The sequence below is a fragment of the Ciconia boyciana genome, chromosome 3 (assembly GCF_034638445.1).
Source record: "Ciconia boyciana chromosome 3, ASM3463844v1, whole genome shotgun sequence".
Lineage (NCBI taxonomy): Eukaryota > Metazoa > Chordata > Aves > Ciconiiformes > Ciconiidae > Ciconia > Ciconia boyciana.
In genome coordinates this window covers 83,128,658-83,156,200 of record NC_132936.1, presented here as the reverse complement: position 1 = coordinate 83,156,200, position 27,543 = coordinate 83,128,658, and the positions used below count along the sequence as shown (strand labels likewise).

Here is a 27,543-nt window from a genome sequence, read left to right as displayed (position 1 = left end):
ATGGAAAGTCATAAAAATGAAAAACGAAACCCAAAAAGACTTACCCACAGATTTCAGGAAGCTTCTACAAGCTTACGACCAAACAAGGCTCTGACAGTATAGCACAACAGAAAGCACTATTTGTCCCATCCACCGCAAACCCATTTCCAATTCAGTGGCCTGCAACTGCAAGTTACAAGCTCCCAGTAGTCTCCCGTCTCACACAGAAGCTCTGCCCCTTCAGCATCCATTGCCTTCTATTTATCCAGTAGCCTCAGATACAGAGCTTTGCTCAATATACAGCTAGGTTTAAGGATTTTAATTCCACAGGTACACGCCATCCTGAAACAAGTACAATATAAAGTAACACGTTTTTTGAGTTATTTCCAGATATAGCTTCTCTCTCAAAGTCACTGTCCTTCCTCAGAAAGGAGCCAACTTGCCTTCATTTCTGTGTCCTAACAGCCATCTGTCAAGCAAGCATTTTAGTTCAATAGAAATACAGTAAAGCAGGGATTCTATCCAACCCTCATCTGCAAATAGCTCTTCCAGAAAAAAAGAAAAAAAAAAACAAAATACACCACCCACCTGTTTGAAGATCAAATTGGTTCAAATGTTAGAGTGCTATTTCTAGTCATAGCTCTTAAAAATATTTTTCCAGTTTACCCTGCAAAAAGAAATTTGGCAAGACCAAACTACTATACACCTGGCCAGGAGTTTGGGGTTATTGCACAATTCGGCTTTTGCAAGTACCACCATAAGAAGTAGCCAAGATCTCCCTCCGAATACCATTTAACAAATGACATTTTCAACTCAGACATCACTTAACATTATGCTCTATTGTTTTCTCTCTCTACAGTTGCCTTAAAACAAATAGCTGGTTCAAGTGAGCAACAGCACCTCTTCTAGTGTAAACGTACAGGAGGCTAACTGCTACAACGCCTTTCCTTTCCCTTCCTACACTGGTGATTAACAGAAAATGTGTGAAATGAGACTCCTCAACTCCTACACAGCACAGGGTTCTGCCCTTAATGCCCTGCAGATCCTGATACATGGAAAGGACAATTGGTACGAAGAGGTCTCAAAGAACACAAACAAAGAGGGGGGGGAAAAAAAAAGCGTACAAACACTATTTTTCTGCAGAGCATGCAGTGCACAAGCCCATGGCAGCTCACCAACTCATATAGCTCAAGCTTTGAGACTTCAACTAAAACAACTGAAGGCTCACATGATGTTAAATGTATTTACAGCATGAATTTTCATTGTCGAGATAGGATAGGCTTTGCCATGACAATCATAAAGATTTCTATGTTCTAGCTGCCATGTTGGACTGAGGAGGAGTTACTCTGATCTATTCAACGACCTTCACTGGAGAATCTGAATTCTGAATATAATCTGATTGCACAGGGAAGTTACTGATCCCTACCAGTTGCAAGCAGTGAATCCATACGCTCACATTCCTGCATACAAGAACTTCTTTAAAAAGTTAAATTAAAAAAAAAAATCAGTAGTTCTGCAGAAACTTATTTCTGAGTAACAAGATGGCATGTGAACCACTAGTGGAGTTCAGCAGCAAGACTCAGTCCTGACACTTAGTTACCAATCCATTTGCCCCTTGCACCAAGGAAGGTTGAAGAGTTCAAGAAGCAAAGAACAAGAAAAGAATTTTTAAATGTTTGGGCAACAGATTTGTACTGAGCAAAATACACTTGCTTCCACTGCAAGCACAACTCCCACAGACACAAAAATATGCTGCTTTTTTTTTTTTTTACCTCCTGTATTCAGCAGTGTGTTTAACCTTGGAGCTGTCAAGCTCCATCATGAATAATGAGCCATGACAACACTCCAAGTGATCCTTGGAGAACAGACCAATTTTTACTATATGCTACGCAAGGCAAAACACTGTTATCATATTCCCATGGTACTGTACCTGCTTTGAAATATACAGTAATGTGGCCATCAAGAGGAGACCACAAGTAAATACAGAAAAAATAAGCTACTTCCTGATACTTCATCACCTACAAACACAGAATGAGCAATAAAACATGTAACATCCTAACAGTTCCTATTTAAAATTAAACCAGGACTGAGAAGGAGATTTGTCTTGCTGAATATGCATTTCACACAAACATTTCACAGCCAAGGAACATCTGTGTTTTAAACAACCCACGGTTGCTACAGTATGAAGAGAGAGCACCCTGCAGGTCTCAGCACCATGCTTGGTGACCTCTAGCAGATAAGCATGAACATAGGACGGGAGGGCGGCCTCTGCCCCAAGCAGCCCCCCAACACTCTCACAACAAACATACCCCCCCCACACACATAGCACTGCCAGAAAGTATAGGAAGTGTAGTTGCTTGAATGACTGATTGAAGCTCCTCTGCAACAACACCTTAACCATGCCAAGGCAGGTCTTTAAGAAGGCACAGCACAGGTAAACAAGCAACAGCAAAAGCCATTTCTGCTGTGCACCTCCCAAGCTCGAGGGGAGGAGGAAGACAGAGCAAATAGATTCATCTAAAGAAAGGAAAAACTAGGAAGAAACAAGCTGAAGATTTAAACATGCGTTCACTTCTCTCCTAAACAACAATGGAGGGTTGTGGTTTTAAATATCCCGTAAAAACAAAAATCATCAACTGCTCGGGAAATAAATGCTAATTCATTAACATGAACCTGGAAAACATGCACATTCTCTAACACATCCAAGCAGCCAGCATCTGTTCTGTGTTTCTGCAAAGGGGAAAAACAAATATATCCTTATTCCTGACCTCTTTGCAACAAGGTATTTGTTCATGGCTTTGTAGCGGGAAAAACTTGCCTTTATTTCTGTGCCATTTCCTAGTCTCATTGCCACAACCAAAAACCCAGTGCATCACTTTCCCCTCTCTGTAGGGGCATCACTTTACTTACACTTCAATTTCAAAAGTTACTATAAACTGTGGGAGCTTTCAAAAGGTTCTGGAGAGCAGGAAAGCAGCAGTATCAGACAGTAGATGCTTGCCTTTCCTCAAGTTGCCAAGTTTTCAGTGTCAGACAGCATAAACCAGTCCTGAGCACTTTGAGGAGTTTTAAGTACTAACACACCTCCCTCCCACTGAACTGCTGTTAAAAACTGAGCCCTCTCCTGCAAGACTGGATGGCCCTTAGAGAGCCAAAGTCAGAAAATCTCTTGAGTTCTTGTCTATGGTAGAAGTTGGAGAAGAGCCTCTACCACTGAAGCAATAACACAGTTAGACATGATAAGGTATTTATTGACAATTTAGTTTTCCATTTGGGGTATAGCCACCATACCCCACCTCCACTTGCTCTCCTTCCCCTCTGCTCACCTCTTCCACGTACAGGGCATTTCGCAGCTACCCACATCACACGAGATCTCCCCTTCCTCTGCAGCACTCCCAAATCAGCAAGATCCATGCTACCACCACACACAGCACTACCACGATCTCCAGTTCAAAACAGTTCTGCTCTTAACAGAGGACTTGCTCCGTACTCAAAGTCACCCCCCAAATTACAGGGACAGTAATTTTCTTTTTAGCATTATAATTAAAATGTCCTCAGCCCTCCGCATACACCATGTCAGTTTCTCCCACTCCCTGATATTTCCATTTATGCCCCACATCACAGCTCTGCATGTTTAGCAATTCTGTTCCCTGCTAGCAATATTTAGCAATAAGATCCCTTTAAAGAAGGCTAATTACAGACTTCACTTGAACAGAAATTGGTACTGGGCCAATCTGTAAGCTCTTTAATAAGCTTTCAGACTTCACTTCACACCAGACAATACTTTGCTCTCCACTAGGAGCAGCGACGTAGCTCTAAAAGCAAAGGTGGAAAGCTTGCTGCCGCAAGAGGAGGAGGGAAGGTCACAGCTCTAATTCTTCTTGCAGCACCACACCTTCTCCATGTGAGCCTTTTCCTGGAGATACACTGCCCATGTTTCACAACAGAAAAACTAAAGGAAGCCAGTTCAGATATCATGAAAATAATGAAAAGTAGTCACAAAAAAAAAAATCTGGCTGACAGTTTTATCAGAAAAGGAACAAAGACCAGTATGACAGAAAGTGGGTCAAGGACTCAAAAATTAGGAATTGATAACATTAAGGATGCATGGTCATGTATCACAAAGGAGTGTGGCATTTTCTGAAAACACTTGTGTGAAGATAGATTTCAAAGGGATGGAGGAACCCAAACCAAAGTCTCTCAAGCCCCTCAGTATCTAGTCCCATATCAGGACAAATGCTTCTGTCTATATATGCCAGACTTAGCACAGAAAACAGCAATACCACCTCTGGATGCTCCTCTCCACCTTTGTACTGCTGACACTTCTGCTTTCTGTAAGCTGTGCCCACAACATCTGGTGAAATCACATTTCAGCCAGACCCTTTTCCTGAGGGGAATTAATGCAAGACTCTGCAAACCACCCTCCATGCTGTCTCCCTGATAGCTAGGGTGGTAACTGAAAAAAATGACAGTCAACAGAAAGATGGTCCTGTTTTGAAGATACAAGACTAGCACCCAGGAAAACTACACAAGATCTTTCTGTGCAAGGTTAGACAAGCCATCATTTTCCACTGTGGTCAACAACTACATGGCATCACATGCAGATGTCACACCTGATATACTAAAATACTTGCTGTCAGGGTGGCTGACTGCCCAGAGAATCCCAGCTGGAATCTGTGGGAACCACATGCACTGAGTACACAGCTGTCGGGAAGTCTCCAACTGGGAACTCAACCCACAGGCTCTTAAAAAGAAGAGTTATGAGTGTTACACATGTAAAGCATACACATCAATAACGTCTATTTGACAGAGATTAAACCCATGAATATCTACAACATCCTCAGCTTTTAACGCACCTAAAGGTTTTCCCCACTGGGAGATGCCACACTAAAAGAATAGCTTGTGACAGTAGCAGACTTTTCTCCTACATACAGGCGAGCCTTTAAAAGCCCAATAGAACCACTCTTGCAAAACGGCTACACACCTACTCCCTAGAGACTATTAAAACACATTTTAATAATCTTGGGGGACACCTTTGGGGGCAGGGAAACAGAGGCATGGTACAACTGCAAAGCTTCACACATTAGTTTTGAAAGGCAAACCACAAGTTTGACCGCTCCCCAACCCCTATGTCATTGTTTAGCCCAGTCAGCAACCAAGCACCACACAGCCACTCACTCATCCTCCCCCCCCAACAGGATGGGGGAGAGAATCGGGGGGGGGGGGGGAGTAAAACCCATGGGTCAAGATAAAGGCAATTTAACAGGACAGCAAAGGAAGATAAAATGATAAACTTAATAATGATAAAAGAATATACAAAACAAGTGATGCACAATGCAATTGCTCACCACTCACTGACCAATGCCCAGCCCGTCCACAAGCAGCAACAGCTGTCCCCCAGCCAACTCCCCCCCAGTTTCTATACTGAGCATGATGTCACATGGTATGGAATGTCCCTTTGGCCAGTTTGGGTCAGCTGTCTTGGCTGTGCCCCCTCCCAGCTTCTCACTGGCAGAGCATGAGAACCTGAAAAGTCCTTGACTAGTGTAAGCACTGCCCAGCAACAGCTAAACATCAGTGTGTTATCAACATTATTCTCATCCTAAATTCAAAACACAGCACTATACCAGCTACTAGGAAGAAAATTAACTCTATCCCAGCTGAAACCAGGACACCCTAAAAGCTGAGAATAAAGAAGTGGCAGGAAAGGAACTATCTTTTTCCAGCCTTATTCTCTGAAGTACCCATGCAGATTTTGCTGAAACATTTGCAGGGCTTCCCAACTGAAGACAGATCTAGCAGGAAGAATTTAATCTAGACCCTCAAGACTATCAAAACACGAGTACCTGAACACAGACTACCATAACAGGAAACAATAAGAAACCCAAGATACATGTTAATAGATGCTCTAATTATTAATGCCCACACACACAGAGCTTATCAGAAGTGCCAAGGCATTTGAAAGGAAAAGCACTATTCAAATACAGATATTTGCCAGCAGCTGTATCACCATCATATTCTCTAGCTGGTTCTGATTCAACTCAGCGGACATCAAGTTAATCCCACAGGACAGTATCATTCACTTATTATAATAGCTACTGACCTCATTTCTGTGTTTGAGCCCTGCTGTAGTGTCATGACTAAATGTGGCAAGCAACAAATCAGTCTGCCAGTGCCAGTTCTTTCTCCTTTCAAAGCTTTCATTCATTTCTGCATTTTTTAAAGTCATGCTGCTTCAAAACAGCTGATCCAGATGGTGGATATTCAGATTTCAACCTTCCCACATGGTGATGTGGCTCAAGAAAATAAAAAACTGTTGCTACCTGCTGCTGACCTACTTCTTTCTTTAATTTGTTTCCTAACATACAACAGAATAAATACAGTTCATTGAACTAGCCTTCCACACCTAACCATTGCTATGTAGCAAATATAAAATAAAATTAATAGAGGAATGAGGGAGAAGGGAAAAAAAGGCAGCATGATCCAGTCGGGGGGGGGACAACTCTCACCTCTATCATAGTCATCTTCCTCTATTGCTTTTTCCTGAAGCCTCTGAAGCCGTAAGATCAAGGATTTTATCTATGCAAAGAGAAAAGTTAATTATGAAGAAGTTGCATTTAAAACTATTTAGACTATTAACCTCTATATAAAATAAATTTAATGGATTACTACATCACTAGAACAGCCCAATTTTGAGAGTTAAGCCCAACATTTGTTAAATGGACAGACCTATTTGAAAGTCTGCTGAACTGCAGCTACTTCAGCCAAGCATGGCTTTAGTCCAAACACATACAGAGAATAACAAACAATATTTCTTGAAAAGCAAAAGACATCATGTGATCATAGGATATTTTTCACCCTTTGAATAAATCAAAGTAAGGATTATTAGAGGATTCTGTCAGCATGACATCTACTCCTATATTGTACTCAACACCGTGTTCTTGAGCCCATTCTAACAATTTTTTGCCTATATGAGTTTTGCACAGAACAAATCCAGAATTTGCATATGCAAACCACATTTTATTCTGCAAGTAAAAAAAGATATACAGTATGAATATTTTGGAACAAGTATACTCATGTTATGGCACAGGAAATTGCATTCACATGCAGCCAATGAAGTTTCATTAAAATACAATTTAGGCTCATCTACTTAACATTGACATTTGCATTTTCAGAAATGTTCACACTGCAAATGCTAGATGGGGGGAAAAAAGCAAAACACCAAACACACCTATACCACATAGAGAGTGCCCTTTCACACGCAAAAAGAAACTCTTACCATAATAGTTTTATTTCAAAAGTTACTGGTTCTTTTTGTTAACATGAAGGGTCTGGACCAAAGTTCTGAATTTACTAAAATTCATAAGGCCAGGTGTGCATTCAAAGGCCATTACAAGTTTTTTACTGTCAGAAGAATTTGGTTAGAAGGTAGGCGGTCCTCTCCTCATTGCCACGCCAGCTACAACCTAACATGGCTACAGTTACAAGACTGAAAAGCATTTTCTCATTAAATTTATACATTACCTGTACCAAACAAGCTATTATCAGCACTGAAAAAGGCAGGCCTGGAAAAAGAAGCAGCATATATTCTTATAGCCCAAAGCCTGAAAGTGCTTGGGAAAGCATTTTCCAACACAAGAAAATCCATACTTTAGACATTCTGCATTTACAAGAGATTTTGCTCCCCCCTGAAACTCCTTCATATTTAAATCCCTGTATTTAAACTCTAAATTGCATAGAGAAAAATAGGTACAGCCAGTCAACAACTTCATAGAAACACTCAGTTATCATGACTACACAATCAACACAGAAATTAGGCAAGACATTTAAATCAATGGTATCCCTTCTAAATATGGTATATCAAAGTGAACTAGTCAGAAAAGAACTATAAAAAATAAAGCCAGAAAAGAAGATAATGCTTGATTAATAATAGGCTATAGGATGCCCTAAAGGAAAAACAAAAGCAAACAAAAAACCAACATTGTATATATTCACTTTCTCTCAAGGCTTTATTTTGTTTTTCACATCCTGAAAGTCCAATCTTTTTTTCTCTGAGGCTAGCAAAGAACATGTAACATATTGAAGGGAGGAGCTCTGAATCCTCACCATAAATTGTTTTCTGTATTTTATGCCATACTTCTGATAGAGTTTTAATGACGCCTGCAATAAGAATGGTTCAAATGACACTTTTTTCATATATATGATGTATAACAACCACCCATACCGAGAGTACAGCTTTGCTGCTGTTCGCAGTGTTTATCCCATCATGTGCTCACAGTGGCAGGTCATTTAAAGTCTGCTTGGGTACCACAGCCGCGGCATGCCCACGGCAAACTGACTGATGCTGTCACAGTAAAGTGCTTTCTGCTTGCAGGCTGGTAAGACGTTTGGAGCTCAACTAATCAAAGAGCTGCTTCAGCATGGCATGTCCTGTATCTGTACCATGTGATGACAGCTTTTGTTTTTTAATAAGTACAGAAAAAGCATAATTTAAACAACTTTGGTATCGTCTCCTTTTCTTGACTACAGTTGCCTTTGTTCCTTTCTGAAAAGTTTGAGACTTGCTCATTATCATTACAATAGGAAGGTGCTTCAAATTAAACATACACCACTGGCTAACCAAGGGCAAAAACATCTGAGGGCACAAATCCCCAGTTCTCCATTCAATGAATTAATGAATACAGAAATTAAAGATAGCAATGTTTCTTTTGTGCCTATCAAATAAGCATACTGAAAAGATAGAAAAATAATTTCCTATTTTGATTGTTACGTATTCCCAAATTTGCAGAGAATTAATTTCCCAAACCAACCCAGACTATGGGCACATTGTCGTTCCAGGCATGAAGCCAAAGAAACTGCTCCATGTGTGAAGTCTGTAAATAAGAGAACCTAGTCCGAGTCCTACATGCGTCCTCTATGAAAAGTAAGTATTAAAGAGCATCGTAAGCCCAGGTCAGATATCATGGAGACTAAAGTAAGAATAAAAGTTTCTCAATCTTCTGTCTTACCCAAACAGCAGGACTGTGCAAAGCCTCCCCAGAGCAGGTTGTTCTGAAAGGCATCCTAGAGACTCAGGGCGCTAGTGAGACACCAAAAAAAAAAACACCAAACCAAAAACCGCCCACCAAAAAAACAACAAAAAACACCACACCACCAAACCAAACCCACCCTCAAAAAAAACCAAACAACCCACCACACACTTAGTGTATCTTGAACAAATTTGTGAAATCCATCGCGTCCACATTAATCTCTGGATTACTACTTCCTGCACGCACAATAAAGCCAATATTTGGCTCCTTATTCACAGATAAGCTCAGAATGGTTTCCCTCCAATGCCCACCCTGCCATCCCAAAAACTGTATCACAAAACATAACTGATCCTTCTTAAGGTTTCCCCACCCCTCTCCCACAAAGAGCACAGTGAATGCAACTGCCTGTTTATGTGGCACGTATACATGTGGGTATACACATGTGTAAAAAGAAAGACTCCTGACTCAACAGCCCAGTACTCCTCTGGGGTGGAAGAAAAAAAAAAAAAGTACAATTCCCAATCCGAGTTAGAGCAGGAACTTGACGACCCCCGTTTTGTTTTGTACAGGGAGAATACTCATCTACTAGATTAGAGGCTACTCTCATACAGGTGCCTCACTCCAAGAAATCTTTGGCTAAGCTCACACATTTCCAATTACAAAGTTTAGTGTTGTTAAATCATGATGCTTCAAGAAAATAGTTCTTACCACCCCCAAATTTTGTACTATATATACTCCAAACTGCAGACAAAACAGCCACCTATGAAAGAAAATGTTATTCATTGAATTCAGAAACTGATGTGTGACATAGAAATGAAAAACAGTTTCAGTAGAACATTGGAATTGGGTACTGCAACATCACCACCTTTTTTTTTTTAAAGAACCATAATGAAAAGGAAACCGGTTCTCTCACTTTTATCATGCAGACTGCTACTGTAAACCTCTACGAAAAAATGTCACAAAAGCCATTAATATCTCAACTCCTACATCAACTTTGACACTATAAATACAAATGTTTTGGGGGCCAGGAGGAGGAATCAAAGATGAAGTGAGATAACTAACCTTTAATGTACTGCGGTTGCCAAGCAGGCAGTCCTGTAGCACTGGTTCGTATTTTTTCATCAAAGTATCCCAGTTATGGTCACTAACAGCAAAGCTACTTTCATAGCCTGAGGTGACAGAAGAGCCAGCAGATGCTGCATCTGAGGAATCTGTAGAATATGAAAATGTTGCATCTGTATCCGAGAGAGAGACAGTCTCACAGTCCTGTAGTTTATCATTTGCTGTGGTCTCACTTTCATACTCCAAATCCTCTCTGGGCCTGGAGGAGCAATGCAAAGCTCCCAAGTACTCACAAGTCTGCGCTGTCTCCTTTGGCTTCTGCAGATTTCCTGCGGTGCTGGGATGCAGAGTGTACTCAGCTTCCTTGACGGTTGACTTGCCTTCAGCATCGCTTACTCCAGAGGACAAGTTCAGGGAGAGCTGTATGAAGCTGAAACTTGAACTAAAGCTATCGTGTGCACCAATACACTGAGAAACAACATCTCTGTTTTGATATTCACAGTTGTTATTCACTTCTGCCTGATCCAAAGCATACATGTTTTGGGGCTCACTCACATCAGCACTGTGGCTCTTCCGCCGCATACAGCATACAGCAGAAACATCTCCTTTGTTTGTTGCTGCGGCAGGATAAACCGGTATCACTGTGTTTTCTGACTGTGGACTCTTGTAACATGAAAGATTTTTGCAGCTCCCTGGCATATTTCCAGTAGTGGCCAACGTTGTTACTCCATTATCACGAACTACAGCACTATTTGCAACTGAACTACAGTGTAAGAATTCAAAGTTATTTTTGTATTGTCTGCATAGAGAGCAGTTCTCCATGTCTACACAATGCTGCCTGCCATGTTTGAGCTCTTCTGGGTTGAACAGCTTGCAGGCACCCAGGGACTGAAACTCTACCTGTCGCTGAGCTTCTGGCCTCATGTATCCAGGTCTTTTTGCCAGTTTCTTTTTACAAGGAGAGCCTGCAGGCACTAACTGCTCCTGACCATCTGCGGGAGGGGGTTGGGAAAAAAAAAAAGTCATTAAAGTGTTTCTGCAGTTTTCTAGGCTTAACATATTGTTGCATCTGAAAATAATTGTTTCAGGAATGTCAAAGAGCACATTGGTTTCCATTTCAACAAAACAAAGATACTGACCATACTGCAGATAAAGGAGAGAAGCTGTTAGCAGAGAACACTGTATATTCATCCACTTTCTAAAGAGTTTACACTTGCTTTTAAGTGAGCTCACTAACATAATCATGTCCATCAGGACACAAACCTAGGTAAGATGAACCACATCATCTTCCCTATTCATAGCAATGCTCTGCACTCCTTCATTCTCAATTCACTTAGCAGCACACTAAAGCACAGACCTCGTTTAAGTCTCTCTGATCCAGAGTGATTTTCAGACATAAAAGCATATCTAGGATAGGACTGAATCTGCATCAAAAAGATAAGAACCATACTCATAAAGAAATTTTGTGCATAATCTGTTGTTGTTCACACCCAGTTTCTTGTGTTCATACCCATGTTTTATTAATATGAGCAAGTGTTTCAGATTCTGCTTCCAGAACAGATGCGACCCTGTAACACTCCATGGCTGCATATCTGTCAGTCTAATGAGATATTTTATAAGTTTTCATTTAGATCTACTGTACTACCTATTGTCCAAAATGTGAAGTTAAAGGAAAAGTTTTGCATGGAGGACCATCAGTCCTAGAAAACTAATGCCACCATGTACTTGCTAGCATTACTGTAGTATTACTATATTTAAGAAAGGGCCTGTGCTCAATAGCTCAATTTCCCCACATATACCTTACTTACACAGATGAAAAGATAAATTTGCTGCTTGCAGAGCAGAATAGAAAGAACCAAGATAAAAAACCATAAAGAATGTTAAAAGTGGGAGATCAGAATGTGGTATCTTGTCTTTGTTTTCTGTACATTTCTAAACAAAAACAAACAAACAAAAAAGGGTAAAAGATTACATGGTAACTACTTTCAGTTTCTTACGGATTTACCGCTAGTCAAAAGGTATTCTGTTCTTCTGTCCTGCACACAATCAATGGGAATACAAACTCTGCACCATCATCCATTTTGTAACACAAAAACATATTGACCAGGCCTATTTACCAGAATCACCCTTCCAAGGGATTTAGTGACTAGCTGAATTATGCCCTCAATTAGCTACCCTCTACTCACCGAAACAGGATCAATTGCCAGAATCTCAGGTGTTAGAAATAGTCTCATTACCCACACAGAGCTCCTTCAAAAACCACAAGTTTCAGAAAACAGATTTCTTTACATGCAATATATTTGATATTCATCTCTAATCACAACCCGTTATCAACTTTTACACCAAGAGATGTGCACATAATCTAAACACCTCAGCAACTCTTAACGTGGGTCTCGTACACACCTCACTACAATGACATCCTATACAAAAATTTAAACATTAGACCTGAAGCCTTCCCAAGAGACTTTTCCCAACATTCACTACACTCTCTCCAAATAACCTTCAACAAAAGCAATTTATACATTTTCCACATACTAGAATAGTGGCACATCTCACCATGGGACTGCAGTTAAGCTTCTGTATTCTGCTTCCTATCACCATAAATTAGAATACCCCAGCTGTCTCTTACGTCCTCTTTTGTCAGAGGAAACAGCATTTTAGCTTATATACAAAACAGCAGCCTAAATTTGCCTTCAGCAGAAGAAATCAGTCATGCAGAAAAAAGTCATTCTAAGATTGGATATACTTTATTGCCGTTTACAAAGGGTAGTCAGAGACCTCATCTGTAACAATGGAAAAGGTCCTTTGGTTTAATTAAAATCAGTTTAAAATTGATCTCACTAAATCACTATGAAATTCTAAAGCAGACAGATAATTACAGCTCTTTAAACACCAAATTTAAACTAAGCTAATGTAAGTAAGGTTTAAATTGGCCAAATTGTTAGATATTTACACCAAGTGAACTGGATGCAATTCTAAAAATTATTGGAGCCAAAGTGGTACAATTCCAGTATCCTGAACTAGTCTGCACGAAACCCATGCATTTCTGCGCTCCTCCCCACATTTGCAGGTAACCCTCTAGACAGGTCTACCATTCCACTCCTTTATGGACTCCAGGTCTGCCTCCTGGCAAGTCCAGCAGCACAGGCCCCTCACTTGGCTACCAGAGTGGCACCACTGCCTGAATTATACTCAAGATTATAGTCCAAGCCACAAGCCATTCAGAGGATGCTACGAGGACAGGGCTGCAGGTCCTTAGCCCCAGTGTAGCTGCACCTGAGCACAAGGCAGAGAAGGAGTGGACGGACACGGAGCTGGGACCAGCAACTCAACATGAAGACCCACGCCTTCCCCAAAGGATAAAGGAGGGAACAGGCGGCTGCAGCCTGACCCCCAGCTCCAGCTAGAGAGCAGTCGCAGTGCCCTCAGCCACCACGAAATCCAGCCAGGATGTTTCTATGGCTTTGCGTATACTGTTTATGTGCTGTTCACCCTTCTGCCATGTCCCTTTTCTGAAGATTAGGATGATTTCAGTTGTTTATCATCACATATCTGCAATTCAGTTACAAAGACTTTGGTTTTCTGCATAGCCTTCCAACCATAGCTTGCTTTGTCTGCACATCAGATACAGAAACTACACTGAACCAATTCAGCTAGCTTGTTAAAAAAAAAAAAAAAAAGACAGGCCTAAACTTTTCTTATGATTCCCTCAGTTTCAAGCATATCAAATAACTGATGGCAATTAACTACAAGACTACCAAAATGGTACCTTGGAACACTGTGAAACAACTGAAGGTAATTAACAAACTCATACAATGCGTGACATGCTATAAGGTAGGAGACATGCACTTTGAAAAAGAGAAAAGTCAAAAATGGAAGAAGGGCCTTTCAATTGTAATATTACAATTCAACTTTTAAAAAAAAATATGTAACAATCCTAGAAGATGATGCAACATATATTCTAATGTCAGATTATGTGCAAATTGCTTCAAATCCAAATTATGAAAGCCCAGAAATAACTTAATTATAACAGCTCTTTCACCATAACAATCTTTCCTGATGACCAACATGTCATAAAAACAAACAGCTCAGGGCCAGAGCACAGGGCGGGGGGGAAGTCTATTGCTCTAAAGCAAGGCATGACCAGCAATGCTGTTCATGTCTTACCATGTCTTAGTTGCATCAGTAAGATGAAAGAGGGAGAGCTGAAGCTGAAGAGCGTTTCCCACTGATGGAAAGAGCACATTCTCTAGTACCCATCCTGATGCTAAAGGACAGCAGAACAGTCATGTAATTTATTTTACATAATCAGTCTTTGTTTTCAGCCACAAAAGTGGCAGTTCAGGTTTTTGATCAAATGCTCTAGCAGCATCTGTGGACGGACAGGTGTAACTACCTTACATTTTTGTAAAGTCCACTAGGATTTTATAGATCAGTACAGAAACTCTGAAGCTATTACCTCCTTGCCCCTGCTTTAAACACATAATGCAGAATGTCTGCAAGCTCATTAAGTTCTCCCTGAAAGTAATTGAGAGGTTATATATGCAGTTTTAATGAGAGTTCGACTATCTGAATACACCTATATTACACACGGTTGATTTTTATTAAATAACAAATTCACCTTCAGTGCATTTGTGAGTGGTAACTGTGGTGTGGAGGAAAAGATACTTGGTCATATTCAAAGCCAACTATCAAAGCACTGCTCCAAGCAATTTCTGTAGTGCTGCGTCTGTTAAGGAAGCCTTAAACACCTGCATTAAACTGTACGCAAACAAAGCAGGTGAGATGAAAACATTTATTATTTACAAACACAGAGACACACAAATGTTTAACCTATCAGTAACAAAAATTAACCAATCTGACATAATAACCATTACTGTTCAGTTCCTATGTCATAAAAATATGTAAAATGTTGCAGGTTCCTAATTAGGTATATTTTGACTCATTTGCCGAATTTCAAAGATACCACAAAACATTCAAAATAAGACAGCACTGATCTCAACACAGCCTATGTTAAAACAAACCAGCACCAACTCTTTACACAAGTAAGCTTTCAAAGAAAGTTATTTTTGAATAAAGATTTTTATAACTCTTAAAATGCAGACGTCTCATTCAGCTTTTTCATCTTATTTACTGAATGTTAACTATACTTTGATTTATCTAGTATTTTATAAAGCATATCTATAGAAGACAAGCAATGGCTGGGCTACATTACATTTGATAGAACAAGGGTTCCTGTGATTTCTAAGGTCGCAGGCTGGGTTCAGTTATTCAACTGTTATATTTCCAAGACGTCACACACAAAATATTCTCTGAAGTCATTAAATGCATGTTAGTTTCTATTCTTCATTAAAAAAATACCACTTCAAAGAGTTGTGAATTTTAGAAGTCAGAGTGGTGGTCTTTAGCCAGTGTTTAAATAATTGTATTTTTATTGACACACTCCCATAAGGCGCATGTCATTGAGTTGTTACATTTGAGCCGCTTACCTCCTTAATGCAACAACTCATTTTAAGCCATTTGATGAAATTGCAGCACCTCTCTCTAGAGTAAGAATCACATTAGCTGATACCAGTTTCAATACACCCATCAACTTTTTTTTCCCTCAAGAAAAAAAAGTGGTTTAAACCTGGTTTTGCCTTAACTCTAAGAAAGAAAAAAAATATTTATGAAAAAGCAAGCTGGTAAATATCAAACACTTCCTATGTCAGTAACAATCACTTATTTAGTAAGGTGGAATAAGAGAAGCACCCTTTTCCTTAATTACATACTACAATTGTGTTCGATACTACTAACACTTTAAAACACATTTGCATCCATCAGTATTCAGTGGTGCATTGACTACACACAAAAGCAGGCTTTTTTCTCAAGCAAGTACCTTGCTGAATCAGGGCCTAAGCACCTTGACGTGACAAAAGGAACAGAAATATGCCTTTCTGATCTTTTTAAATTTAAAAAATATAATAAGTATCCAGCTTGAGAAAGCATGCAGTTGCACTGTGAAGGCCGATTTGATAACTAATCAACACCCTATGGCTGGCAACCTGAGACCCAAGGCTTGGCTATTATAGAAAATTGCATTCCTCCAAGCTGAATGAAAATTACACCACCCAACGTCTCTGCTGCAGCATTAGAAGGAAACTCATTTTGTTGGCCAGAAAAGCAAGTGGTCAGATTCACTCTAAAACAGCCAGGTGACTCCATGCTGTCTCAATAAAGCAGGACCACTTAGATAGCATGATACTGTCAAAAAATGACATTTCTGCTCTTTTCATTTTTGTTTTCATGCAGTCAGCTACTGTTACAGAAGTCCCAAGCAAAAAAAAGCCAGGGAAGCCCAAGACCTTTGCGATAAACTTCAGCATAATCCTGTTACAGGCACTCCTCACACATCTCATTCTCCAGCTGTTACTACATCTCACATTCAAAATTCATCTCTGGTTGATGAGCCTCAACTCAATCAGTCTCTAAACCTCCTTATACAGCTCACTCATACATTTCACCCAACCCACTGCTCTCAGCCTAGGCTAGCTGGAACTACCAAACGCACATAATCAACCACCTAACATAACAGTCACCTCCTCAGGCCTCCCCAGTCACCACCTACCTTACATCCAGCTCTGCAATCCATCCCATGGACCACCCGATGGACAACAAAACACCCTGGGGGAGAACACAAGCAGGTCTGGGAAAACAAGCCAGTACCAGCACTGGGTGCCTTCAGCACAGTCAATAACAGAAGACACTTAGCTTCCCACAAATATCCAGCCCAATTTGTTTTAAACCTGTGAGTACAATTCTTTTTAACTTACAGTTAAGTAACTGAGAATAAATTTATCCACTTTCCGAAGAGGCAGAAGGACACACAAGTTGCAAGCCTACAGACAACACTCACAATAGAGAACCAATGCTTATTTCGGGAGTTTTGGGTTTTTTAAAGGTTTGTTGGTTTTCTTCCTGGGGAAAAAAACCTTTTGTTCCCAGTTTCAGTGTGAAAGTCTGTAGAGGCAGTCCAAATGTCTCAAGTGGAAAGAACGCTCTGGTTCTTTCAGTCAAGATCTGAAAAGGGCTTTAAATATTACATAGAAATAGGGGAGCAAGGATTTTGCATAGAAACTGTGAAGTTTGGTTTGGTCCTAAATTAATTTGCAAATAACACTTAATGGGTTTGGAGTCATATCCCATAAAAGTATTTCACCAAACATGCATGTAATTATGAAATTAGTGCACAGCAGTCCTTCTCAAGAACGGTCTATTTAACACACCACACTTCTCTTTCATCACTCTGTCTCCGGAGTGACAGCGTGGATTCCCACTACTTCTGCTCAGTCAGATCATCTACAAGACTCTAATATAAAACTATTCAGGGGGGAGGGGAGGGGAGGGAGGAATAAAAAAAAAACCCACACCATAAAAGAGTGACATGTGAGAGCACATTGACAGCAGTCAATTTCTAATTCAAGCACAGTTTGAGTGCTCCAGCTTGGGAGATTTGAATTTTTAATTTCACCAAGAGAGTGGGTTCCAAATTAAGCATCTGATGCACAGTCAGTCTGAAACCAGAATCGAGTTTACTGAAATAGAAAGTAATTTTCTCTTAACAGCTCAGTAGCGATCATATATGATGAAAATAAAACAACGTGGCAGTTCCTATATTGGCAAGGGTTAGGAGTCAGAATGCTTTTAGCTTTACAATTTAATATTAAAGTCCCAGGACAAATGTTTCTCCTCTGCCTGCTGAAGGAAGTTTACCTTACAGCCCCAGTCAGGCTGTCAGGACACAATCAGTGTTGTCTAGACAACAGTGGAGACTGAATGGAGCTCCAGACATCAGTAAAGCTGAGCAATAACTTCCCACAGAAAGCACAGCACCTCAGGATGCAACTTAAACAAAAGATACTGCAAAAGCCAGGCATGTACACAAACTGCAGTTATGGCAATGCATGGGACACAGAGCTCACCTGTAGTGAGGAGGCAGGCAAACGAGCAGCACTGTTCCCTCACCCTGCTCCCCTGAAAAGAAAGTCTCAGGGCTTTGCATGAGCCCCTGCAACTCTTTATGCTCCCACAAAATTTCTGTATGCTGGTATTCTCTACTCTTTGCAGCGGCAATTGTGTGGATTGTGCTTTTGCTGGCTGACAATAAATTGCCACTCTGAGTGGCAAGATGAAGATTCTCAGCTGAACCCACAAGGCACAGATTGCAGCACTGCTCTCCTATCCTCAACAGCTACACAGACAGCTTCAGTTAATGCAAGTCCTTGCTAAAGGCCAGCAGATTACTCAGCATCATCAGTCTGTAGATGTTACAGCCTGCGAGGTGTCAACCTTTGTGCTCCAGCAAGCCAAGCGCAGTTCCCTTAGAGACCTACACTGGTAAGCAGGAAAGATGCACACAATATCCCTTTTGAGATCTTTGGTGAGAATAAGGCTTGACCTTTACAACCCTTACCCAAGGCCACAGACAGACAAAACAGAAGTTGGAAGTTTGTTTTATTGGGCCCAAGAACACAAAAGTGAAGACATCAACTATAGCCTTTTCCTCTAGCATGGAGGAGAAAAGTAGATGGTTCAGGTGAAATTCTGAGATTATTTTATGAACAAGCTATGTAAGAAGTACTATAGCAGATATTGCTGAAACTGCAGCAGAATACGAACCATGGGCATTTCTCTCTTCTAGCAGAAATCACAGCTCCTTCTAAATAAGGTGGGACAGAAGTCACTCCACCTAGAGCAAGTCAGATACCAAAAAAAAAAAACCCACACCACCACTCCACACACATACACCAACAAATTCACATTCCAGGAAATAATAGTTTCTATCTAGAAGGTAACAGCATTGAATTACAGAATTTAGCAGATGTGCCAGCACAGAGCAACAATGGCAATTGATACAGAGGATAAGACCTCAAGAAAGTGCTGGAGAACACTCAAAGGCATCCACCAGTGCTAGACAGCTAGCAGTCCATACCTCCCCAAATAAGAGTCCTGGTATTAAGAGGCCAAACTCGCTATTTCCTACCCACGTCACCAGATATTGCAGGAACACTGCCTCCGTAACCAGACTACTGGAGTGACAACTCACACAAGATCTGACTGACTGCCTACTCAGCTCCAGGCAGGAGCTAAGACTTACGCCATGCATCTCCAACCACAACTGGAGACTAAAGACTCAACAGGACCAAAGCTCTGTCTTCATGCAGATTGAAAAGCCATGCCCTCTAGAGGCAGGCAAGGACCAGGGGATACAGTCGAGCAGCAGCCAGCCAGACCCCATGCTGAGGGAGGACACCATCAACACTGACAGATCTACTTCGACTGCCATTAACTCATTTTTGTCTCCATCCCAACTCTGCCGATACCAACACTGCACATGCTTTCCACTGCTCCCATCAAACCCTGCCTTCTTTTCCACCAACTTCTCTTCTTGGTCCCAAATTAGTTCTCACAAACCAATTGCTCATTTCTTTTCAAGTAAGTGAAAAAGACAGTTGAACCAGAAATCTTTCCAATTGCTGCTCTGGACCTTTGACCGAACTCTGCATGGGTCATACTTAACACTACACAGTCCAGAGTGATAATGATCCACAAAGCTCCCAAATAATGTTCAAAACCACACAGAGATACTCTCTTCCCCAATATCACTCCTCAATACCACCTCTTTGGTCCTTTTCAGTTTATCCTTTTTGTCACAGCCCCAACAAGTACAAGCCTCCCCTAGCCCCCTAACAGCATTCCCCTCACAACAGCAAACAAGCACATCTCAACTTACCTCCAAAAATCCTCCTCACATGAGCTTCCAGGCCCTCCAGCTCCCTGGTCCTCTAAGACCATGCCATCCCTTCCCAGGTGGAGAGCCTTCCTGCTTCACACTCCCCATCAGCAGGGCTAAGAACTTTCTAGGCTTCTCCAGGTGCATTTAAAAGGAGCCTAACCCCACTTCAGCTGTATCCACTGATTTCATTGCTTGCCCCCAGGTGCTCAGCCTTTTGGCTACCAGGACTTCAGACAGTTCTCAGGGCTCCTGTTACCTCTTTCATAGCACACACGTATTTCTATGAGCATCTAAACCAAACCCCACTCTAAAGGCACACTGGCTCCATTCATCCCCTTTGAGATCATCTCAATGAAAACACTCTTGTAAGAGTTTCTTTCCCATGACTGTAAATCACTGCTATTCATTTCTAGGAAATCAAGACAATTACCTGTCACAATTTACTCTGACAGTCTCCCTGGGCTAACATACATTAGCTAATAATACAGGTTACTCTCATTAACATATGCCTGTAATGCTCAACAAAAGCACAGATTTTTGCCAGAGGTTTTTTTAAACTTAACTCTGTCACATGATATTTGTAATTCACTTAAGTATTCCTACTTAAGTACAAAGCCATAGGATCTGCCACCTTTCATTGAACCTTACCTGTCTGCTTTTATTACCCAAGTAAATTAAAGCACAGTATTAATCTTCAAAGAAATTGTACCCTTACATGAGATAGCTTGCAGATGTTTCTTGAGTGCCAAGGACTCTGTGGGATACTGTAATGAAACAAAGTCTTAAGTAAAATACTTCAAGTTAAAAAATAATGAGAAGTAAACACAAAAATCAGACTGACCTTTCAAAGATGTTCTCTATATTAGAAGAAGATTGTCTTGAATAAGCCAATAAAACCGTTTTTCAGGTCAACATATTCTGGATTCAGCTTAGCATTTTAAATGGATAAAAAAGGCGCAGATTGTACCATATGGTGTTAAACATGCACACCTGAAACGATCTGCTTCAGTAACAAAAAGCTTGGCAGAAGAAAACTTTCAGTGTCATTCAAATTGTTTTCCAGAATAAATATAAATCTTTAACTCATTATTTCCAATACTTTTTTTTTTTTAATGTATTACTTGCTCTAGAAAACCTGAATTCAGAATCCAGGATTAGCAGGGTCCTGTGCAAGGTAGCTTGCAATTGCCTATCCCTTTCAGTTGTATGGGACAGGCCCCTGGGTAGTATTAGCATAGTAGCAGCACGGGATTTCTTCCCCTGATTCTTTCAGGTTTACACACAGTATTCCTGTCCTGGTTTCAGCTGGGATACAGTTAATGTTCTTCCTAGTAGCTGGTATAGTGCTGTGTTTTGGATTTAGGATGAGAACAATGTTGATAACATACTGATGTTTTAGTTGTTGCTAAGTAATGCTTACACTAGTCAAGGCCTTTTCAGCTTCCCATGCTCTGCCAGGTGCACAAGAAGCTGGGAGGGGGCACAGCCAAGACAGCTGATCCAAACTGGCCAAAGGGACATTCCATACCATATGACATCACGCTCAGTATAGAAACTGGGGAGAGTTGGCTGGGGGGCTGCAATTGCTGCTCGGGGATGGGCTGGGCATCAGTCGGCGGGTGGTAAGTGGTTGCATTACTTGTTTTTCCCTGGGTTTTGTGCCCCCCTCTCTCTCTCTCTCGTTGTTTTCCTTTTCATTACAATTTATTGTTATTATTTTATTTCAATTATTGAACTGTTCTTATCTCAACCCACAAGTTTTCTTACTTTTGTTCTTCCAATTCTCTCCCCCATCCCACCGGGTGGGGAGGGTGAGCAAGCAGCTGTGTAGTGCTTGGTTGCCAGCTGGGGCTGGAGTAACTGCAGTATCTGTCACCGGGGTTGGAGTAGCTGCAGTGCCTGTCTGTGGCGCTTGGTTGCCCACTGGGGCTAAACCACAACAACTCCTGACAAGTATTATTATTAAAAAGTAGCAGACAGAACTGCTGTAGCTTCCTTTCCAGGAAAGCAATGCATTTTCAGAGACATTTGATCTCATCAGTCCTGAGGTACAGCAGTAATCTGATGCATTAGTTTGGGGTTAAAGCAGACCACGTGAGAAGCTACACAGCTTACCCAAGTCACCGAAGACAGAACTAAGGAGTTACACAGGACTCCTGAAAGACAGCTAGGAAAAAAAAGCATTTTCACTATAAGAATACACCTAAGGCTTTGTACCTTTACAACTCCTGTCTTAATTGAAAAGACTGGAGATTTAAAAAGCAGCATTTAGTTAGAATTTCATCTTAATATTCTCAAAACTATCAAACCTTGCAGTCATGGGTCCCCCCCAAAGCAGATCCTGCAATAATGCTATTCCATGCGGGATTCTGTACAGTGAAGTTTCACTGGAAACTTCAGTTTTAACTTACATTTTCACCAGAAATTTGAAGCAAATACAATCATCACATTTAGATGACTCCTTAACTTATCTACAATATGACTTGGTGCCTGCCTACTTTTTTGTACTCCAAATCTAAACAAGCCTATACTAATCCACAAATCTGATACTGGAAAGTATACTTATAAAATATTTATGTCAAGTCTGCTAGGATAATCCACACACAGAAGAAGTTCACTGACAGGGTCCTTTAATTCCCAAGTGAAAGAGTGCTACCTTTAAGCTGGAAGCCTTTTAAAGCCTCTACTGACTATGGGGAAAGGAAAACTCACAGTATTTTGAAGGTACTTGCAAAAGTTGCACAACCTAAAAAGCATCCTCTCTCTCCAACCCTCAGCGAGCAGGAAAATCCTGCATGAACAGCCTTACAAAACCAAAGAGATGCCAATAAAACTGAGAGAGATACTGAGAAGATACATGGATTTTCATTTCTGTACAATAAAAGCGTCACAGTGCTTTACCGAACAAAAACATATGAAATGTCTTAAACTTAAATTACCTTAAAGTCTGAGTCATAAGCAAGGACTTCTGTACCAGAGAAAGCCATGAAGGCAGAACTAAGGGCATCTTTAAGGTTAGAATGCCCTCTTTGGGTATAAAGATATATTTGCAGGAACAGTAAATTTCAGTGCTATTTTATGCTATAGGAAGGAAAGTAAATCAAAGAATGCCAAGTGTGCTACTCTAAAACTTTTAAAGATGTTATAAATGGCATCTGATTACCCTCTACTAGCAACAATGTTCTTAAGATGCTACATACTAATAGTAAGGGGAACAGCAACACATACACCGCAGCACACAGGGGTAGGACACGAAAGAGATGGGCATAACTCGAAACAAGAGAGGTTCAGACTGGATATGAAGAGAAACTTTTTCACCCTGAAGGCAGCCAAGCAGTGGAGCAGGCTGCCCAGAGAGGCTGTGCGGTCCTTGGAGGTATTCAAGACCCAACAGGATAAAGCCCTGAGCAACCTGGTCCAGCCTCAGTCAGCCCTGCTTTGAGCCGGGAGGTGGACCAGAGACCTCCTGAGGTGCCCTCCAACCTGAACTATCCTATCATACCTGTAAGCTTTAAATACAAGTCTCAGGATTTGCAGTATTCCACTAGTTATCTATACACACAACAAAAGTTCAAGAGTTTCACCTGTGAAGATGCATCCAACTTTGCGAGAAAGCAATTTATCAGATTTAACTCCACAAAGGAGTCACAAGGAAGTTAGTAAATAATAGTTTCATCACATCCTGGAAGCTGGAAACAGCTGACTTTCTATGAACAATATGAACAAAATTAAGAATAAAGTTCATTACTTGAAATAAATAGGTTCTCAACCAGCATTTAAGCATACACACACACACACAGAGAAGTCACAAGCTTCAATGACGGTCAGTGCCTTAAGCAAGACAGCCACAGTAAGGCATAACAACACAGGAACTCCAACTGTTCCACAGCAGCAGACCTTTAGTAGTTAGCTGGTGATTAAATGATGCTCATGAGCATCACTTAAATGTCACTTTGATCTACTGCAGTTATTTCACAAAATGTTTATTACTGAGGTTTTTTTATTGGCTGTATAAACATTGGAGAGCATTTCTCTCAAGGCATTACTCAGTTTGCTATATTAAAAATTATTTTGATACCTTTTCCTAGGCTGCTTGCCAATTGGAGAACAAGATGGAGCCATCTGCTAGACTGTAACTGTCTGAAGACTCTTCCCTTTCAAAAACTTAATCCCTTAAATGGTGCCAAGGGCATTACACACACACACAAAAAAAAAAAAATCTAACATCACCTCTGACAGCTGCAACAAAATCTGCCTCTCACACAAATTTCCTGGCAAGGCAAGGAGGAAGACCACCTCTGCCCAGGGAATACTGCCTCTACCCTATCCAGTCCATGAAGTCTAATAATAACATGGGCACAGAAAAAGGCAAGCCTGAATACTCTGCCACACAGCTGTATCAGGCAGCCATAACCGTGCCACAGATGTATATGTTCTATATAACTGAGTGCACAAATACAGTTATTGCTGTATCTCCTCTTTTTTGGTTTTATTTAGAATCGGAGGGATTTCTGGGGCTGGTCTCTTTTTTCTTCCACTGCTTTGCAATGTTGGTGTTTAAAATACATACACAGGCAGCTACACAGAATTCCTTAGAATGGCCTTAAGCTGTCCTCTGCATTGTCTTTACCTGGTCCGTTTGGGTTTTTATTATTATTACTACTATTATTCCCTACTTAGCTTCCTGTATTGTAATCCTCCATTTAAAATTTCTCTCACATTTTATATCATGATTTTCAAGTCATTGGAGATCTTTTTCAGGCAGCTAACATGTAGACCAACTGCTCCTAAGAGACCTGGAAGACAGACAGCAACCCCATGTACTTCTCATACGGCTTGCACTGAACAGTCATACTGGCCTTTCAATATTAAAACTACAGCCACTCTGAACTTGCTACGGCCATACTTAACACCTAGGCTTCCAACTTAATGTCTAGGCAAAGCACACAGAATTCCAGTAAGACCTGGCAGCACAGAAAGCAGTAACATAAGAAGTGTGTGTGTCCAGATCCAGTAGAAAGGTCTGGACCCTCATCAAGAAATTCAGTGCCACACCAAGCTCACCAGAAACACAGTAAAAGTGTTGCTACACACTGTTATCACTAGTTATAACAAAGCTAAATTATTTTAAAATTATATGAAATTGATTTGGAAAGTGAATGGCATGAATATACGCAGCCTATTCAACCGAGCAAAGATGAAAAACCTTACCAGCCGCGCTCTAAGGGATAAACTAAAGGCCCTGAAGAACAACAGGGCAAGCCAGCAGATTTCACAAAGGGCGATCAGAAGTCCTACGGACTGTTCTTCCCAAAACAGTAATACTGGATATTAGTTCCCAGTCCTACTTCATACAGGAAAGAACAACAAATGTACTTCCAAAAAACTAAGCATCATACCTATACTCAAGGCAGGCAGAGAACATCTCCTCAGCTAACATGAACTGGTTCCTAACTTGGCACTGGAGCAGATGATCCCACGGAAAATTCTGTCATTGACAAAAGCTGGCGCCGTAGAAGGAAAATTCCCAATCTGCTAAAAGAACAAACACCCTACTGCTAGTGCTCACTGCACACAACAGAAGAAGCGGGACCTGGTCTTTTCTTACCTTACAGCAACCCGAGACCCCCTGACAAGCAAGATTCCCCCCCCATCCCCATCTTCATTCTCACAGGAAGCAGGCAGCCAGCCTTGGTGCCCTGCTCAGAGGGAACCATTAACTGGAGCAGCCCTTCTCATGGCCAAGTCTGTACAAGACCCTGGCAGACCACAAGCATGGGAACACTACAGCAGCCGTCTTGCCACAACCACGTTCAGATTTCCCAGGGAAAGAGGAAATGAAATACCTATTGATTATTAACTAGTTTGACACAAAGGAGCAAAACCACACAGAGGAACAGCTGCACTGGGCAGCCAGGCCCTTCTCATACAATTTCAACAAGAGGGTCTCAAGATTTTCATTGCTCTAAGCAAATAAAAACGTACTGCTCTCCTAACCGAGGGCTTTGGCAGGATGGGAGCAAAGTTTCAGCACGGTGCCCTGCCAAAACAGTGCTGCCCCACTGCAGCAACAGTATAGCCTGGGTGTCCAAGAGCATCTCATGCCCCTGAGACCCCACACCGCTACTGATGCGTAGATGTAGGCACCCCTTCCTTGTCACTTCTGCTAGGAGCACAGCAACCACAAAGATGTTAAAATCAAGGAAATCCAGCTACAGCAATGCAAAAGATGGTCAAACTCAGCAGTTGTCTGTCCTGCTCTCCTGAGATTGCTATGCCTATTGCTTTTCAAGGGAGGAGCAGGGAACACAACGCATCCACAGCTCAGTCCCACTGATCACAGCCTGAGGTATTAGTGCAAATACTGACAGGTTAATGCACTGCTCTAGAAATGGGAACAGCCAAGCCCCAGCAAACAGCTGTGCTGCCTATTCCCCCATCACCTGGGTCTCCATGGGCCATTAGCAACAGGAAGCACCTGGACCTTCGCCCAGCACATGAAATTCAACCTCAGTAACCAAAACCCTAACAGAGAAGGGAAAGCTCTTATCCCCAAAGCTATGCTCTTCAACAACAGAGGAAAACAAGCCCTTCCTGATAGGCTCAGCTTAGCCCTCACAACAAAAAGTCAGATATTTTATGGAGCTGAGACTGCCTGGATTTACCACACCGAACAGGCTCGGTCATGCTCCTTCCTTGGAACCTCAGGATGTTTCCCTGAAGTAAAACATTTGTGTGTGTGGGAAGGGGAACAACCAGACCACAAGAATTAGGTAGCCATAACATAAGAAAAAAGCCTGTGTCTATAAGCATTTGGCCTTGCAAGTAGTCTCCACCAGCACCATTCCAGGCGCCTGTATATCTGCAGTATTGATAAACCATAGATCTAAGCTGATATGTCAGTGGAAAGGATACTTACCATCATATCATTAAAGATGGGAAACAAAATACTTTCAGTATCCTGCTAAAACAGCAAGGAAGCAGCTTACTAGCAGGAAAAAACTGTCCTCCCACTTCCCAAGCTCTCTGGAGACCTTATGGTTTTCCAAAAACAAAACAAGGAGACCCTGAGAATGGGTTCCTACAGTGTTCAAAACATACTTTTCAGACCCAAAGGCCTGACTGGAGATCTAAATTCAAAGTGGGGCCAGCTAGATGAGCTGAGCTAGGGACTACTCTGCTCACCCCATCAATCAGCAAAGTTGTGAAGCCATTGTCAAACTTCATTATCTACAGGCACACTGACAGCGTCATTATCATTTGCCTTTACTTTTCCACTATTATTATTATGCAGAATTTAGCAAGGTCTCGAAAAGCTACACCGATGCCACATGCCTCACCTTACACAGATCTGGAGACCTGCAAAACAATTCAGCAAAATCTAACAATACCAACTCCCAGTTCTTGCTTCTCCCACAGATACTAAACCTTTCATTCTTACTTAGTTTTACAATACTCACTATCAACCTCTTGACTTTTCGCTCCACAGGTTGCCTTAAAGTTGCTCTACTAAGAGATTTTCCTCTGTAATGGTTTTCTGCCCCACTGACCTCTCAGCCCAGCACAAGAAACCTTTCAACCAGAGCCTGCTAAACCCCTCCAAACAACCAACTCTTCTGCCATTGCAGAGAACAGGGAAAGTTCACACATATAACATTCATTCTGCTCTTAGTTTCAAGCAGCCACTTCTCCCACAAA

General features: G+C 41.3%; 1 protein-coding gene across 6 annotated transcripts in view; it reads right to left on the bottom strand.

Annotated features, from left to right (window-relative positions):
• Positions 1–27,543, bottom strand: part of DISC1 (DISC1 scaffold protein) — a 212,953-nt gene that overhangs the window by 181,483 nt on the left and 3,927 nt on the right. For 4 of the 6 annotated variants that reach the window (XM_072856341.1, XM_072856342.1, XM_072856343.1 and 1 more), the window contains exons 2-3: positions 10,071–11,062; positions 6,489–6,558 (exon numbers count right to left, since the gene is read on the bottom strand). In XM_072856341.1, the coding sequence (XP_072712442.1) occupies positions 6,489–6,558; positions 10,071–11,062 (1,062 nt within the window). The remainder of the gene's footprint in view (positions 1–6,488; positions 6,559–10,070; positions 11,063–27,543) is intronic. The other 2 variants (XM_072856344.1, XM_072856346.1) reach the window with 2 other exon arrangements.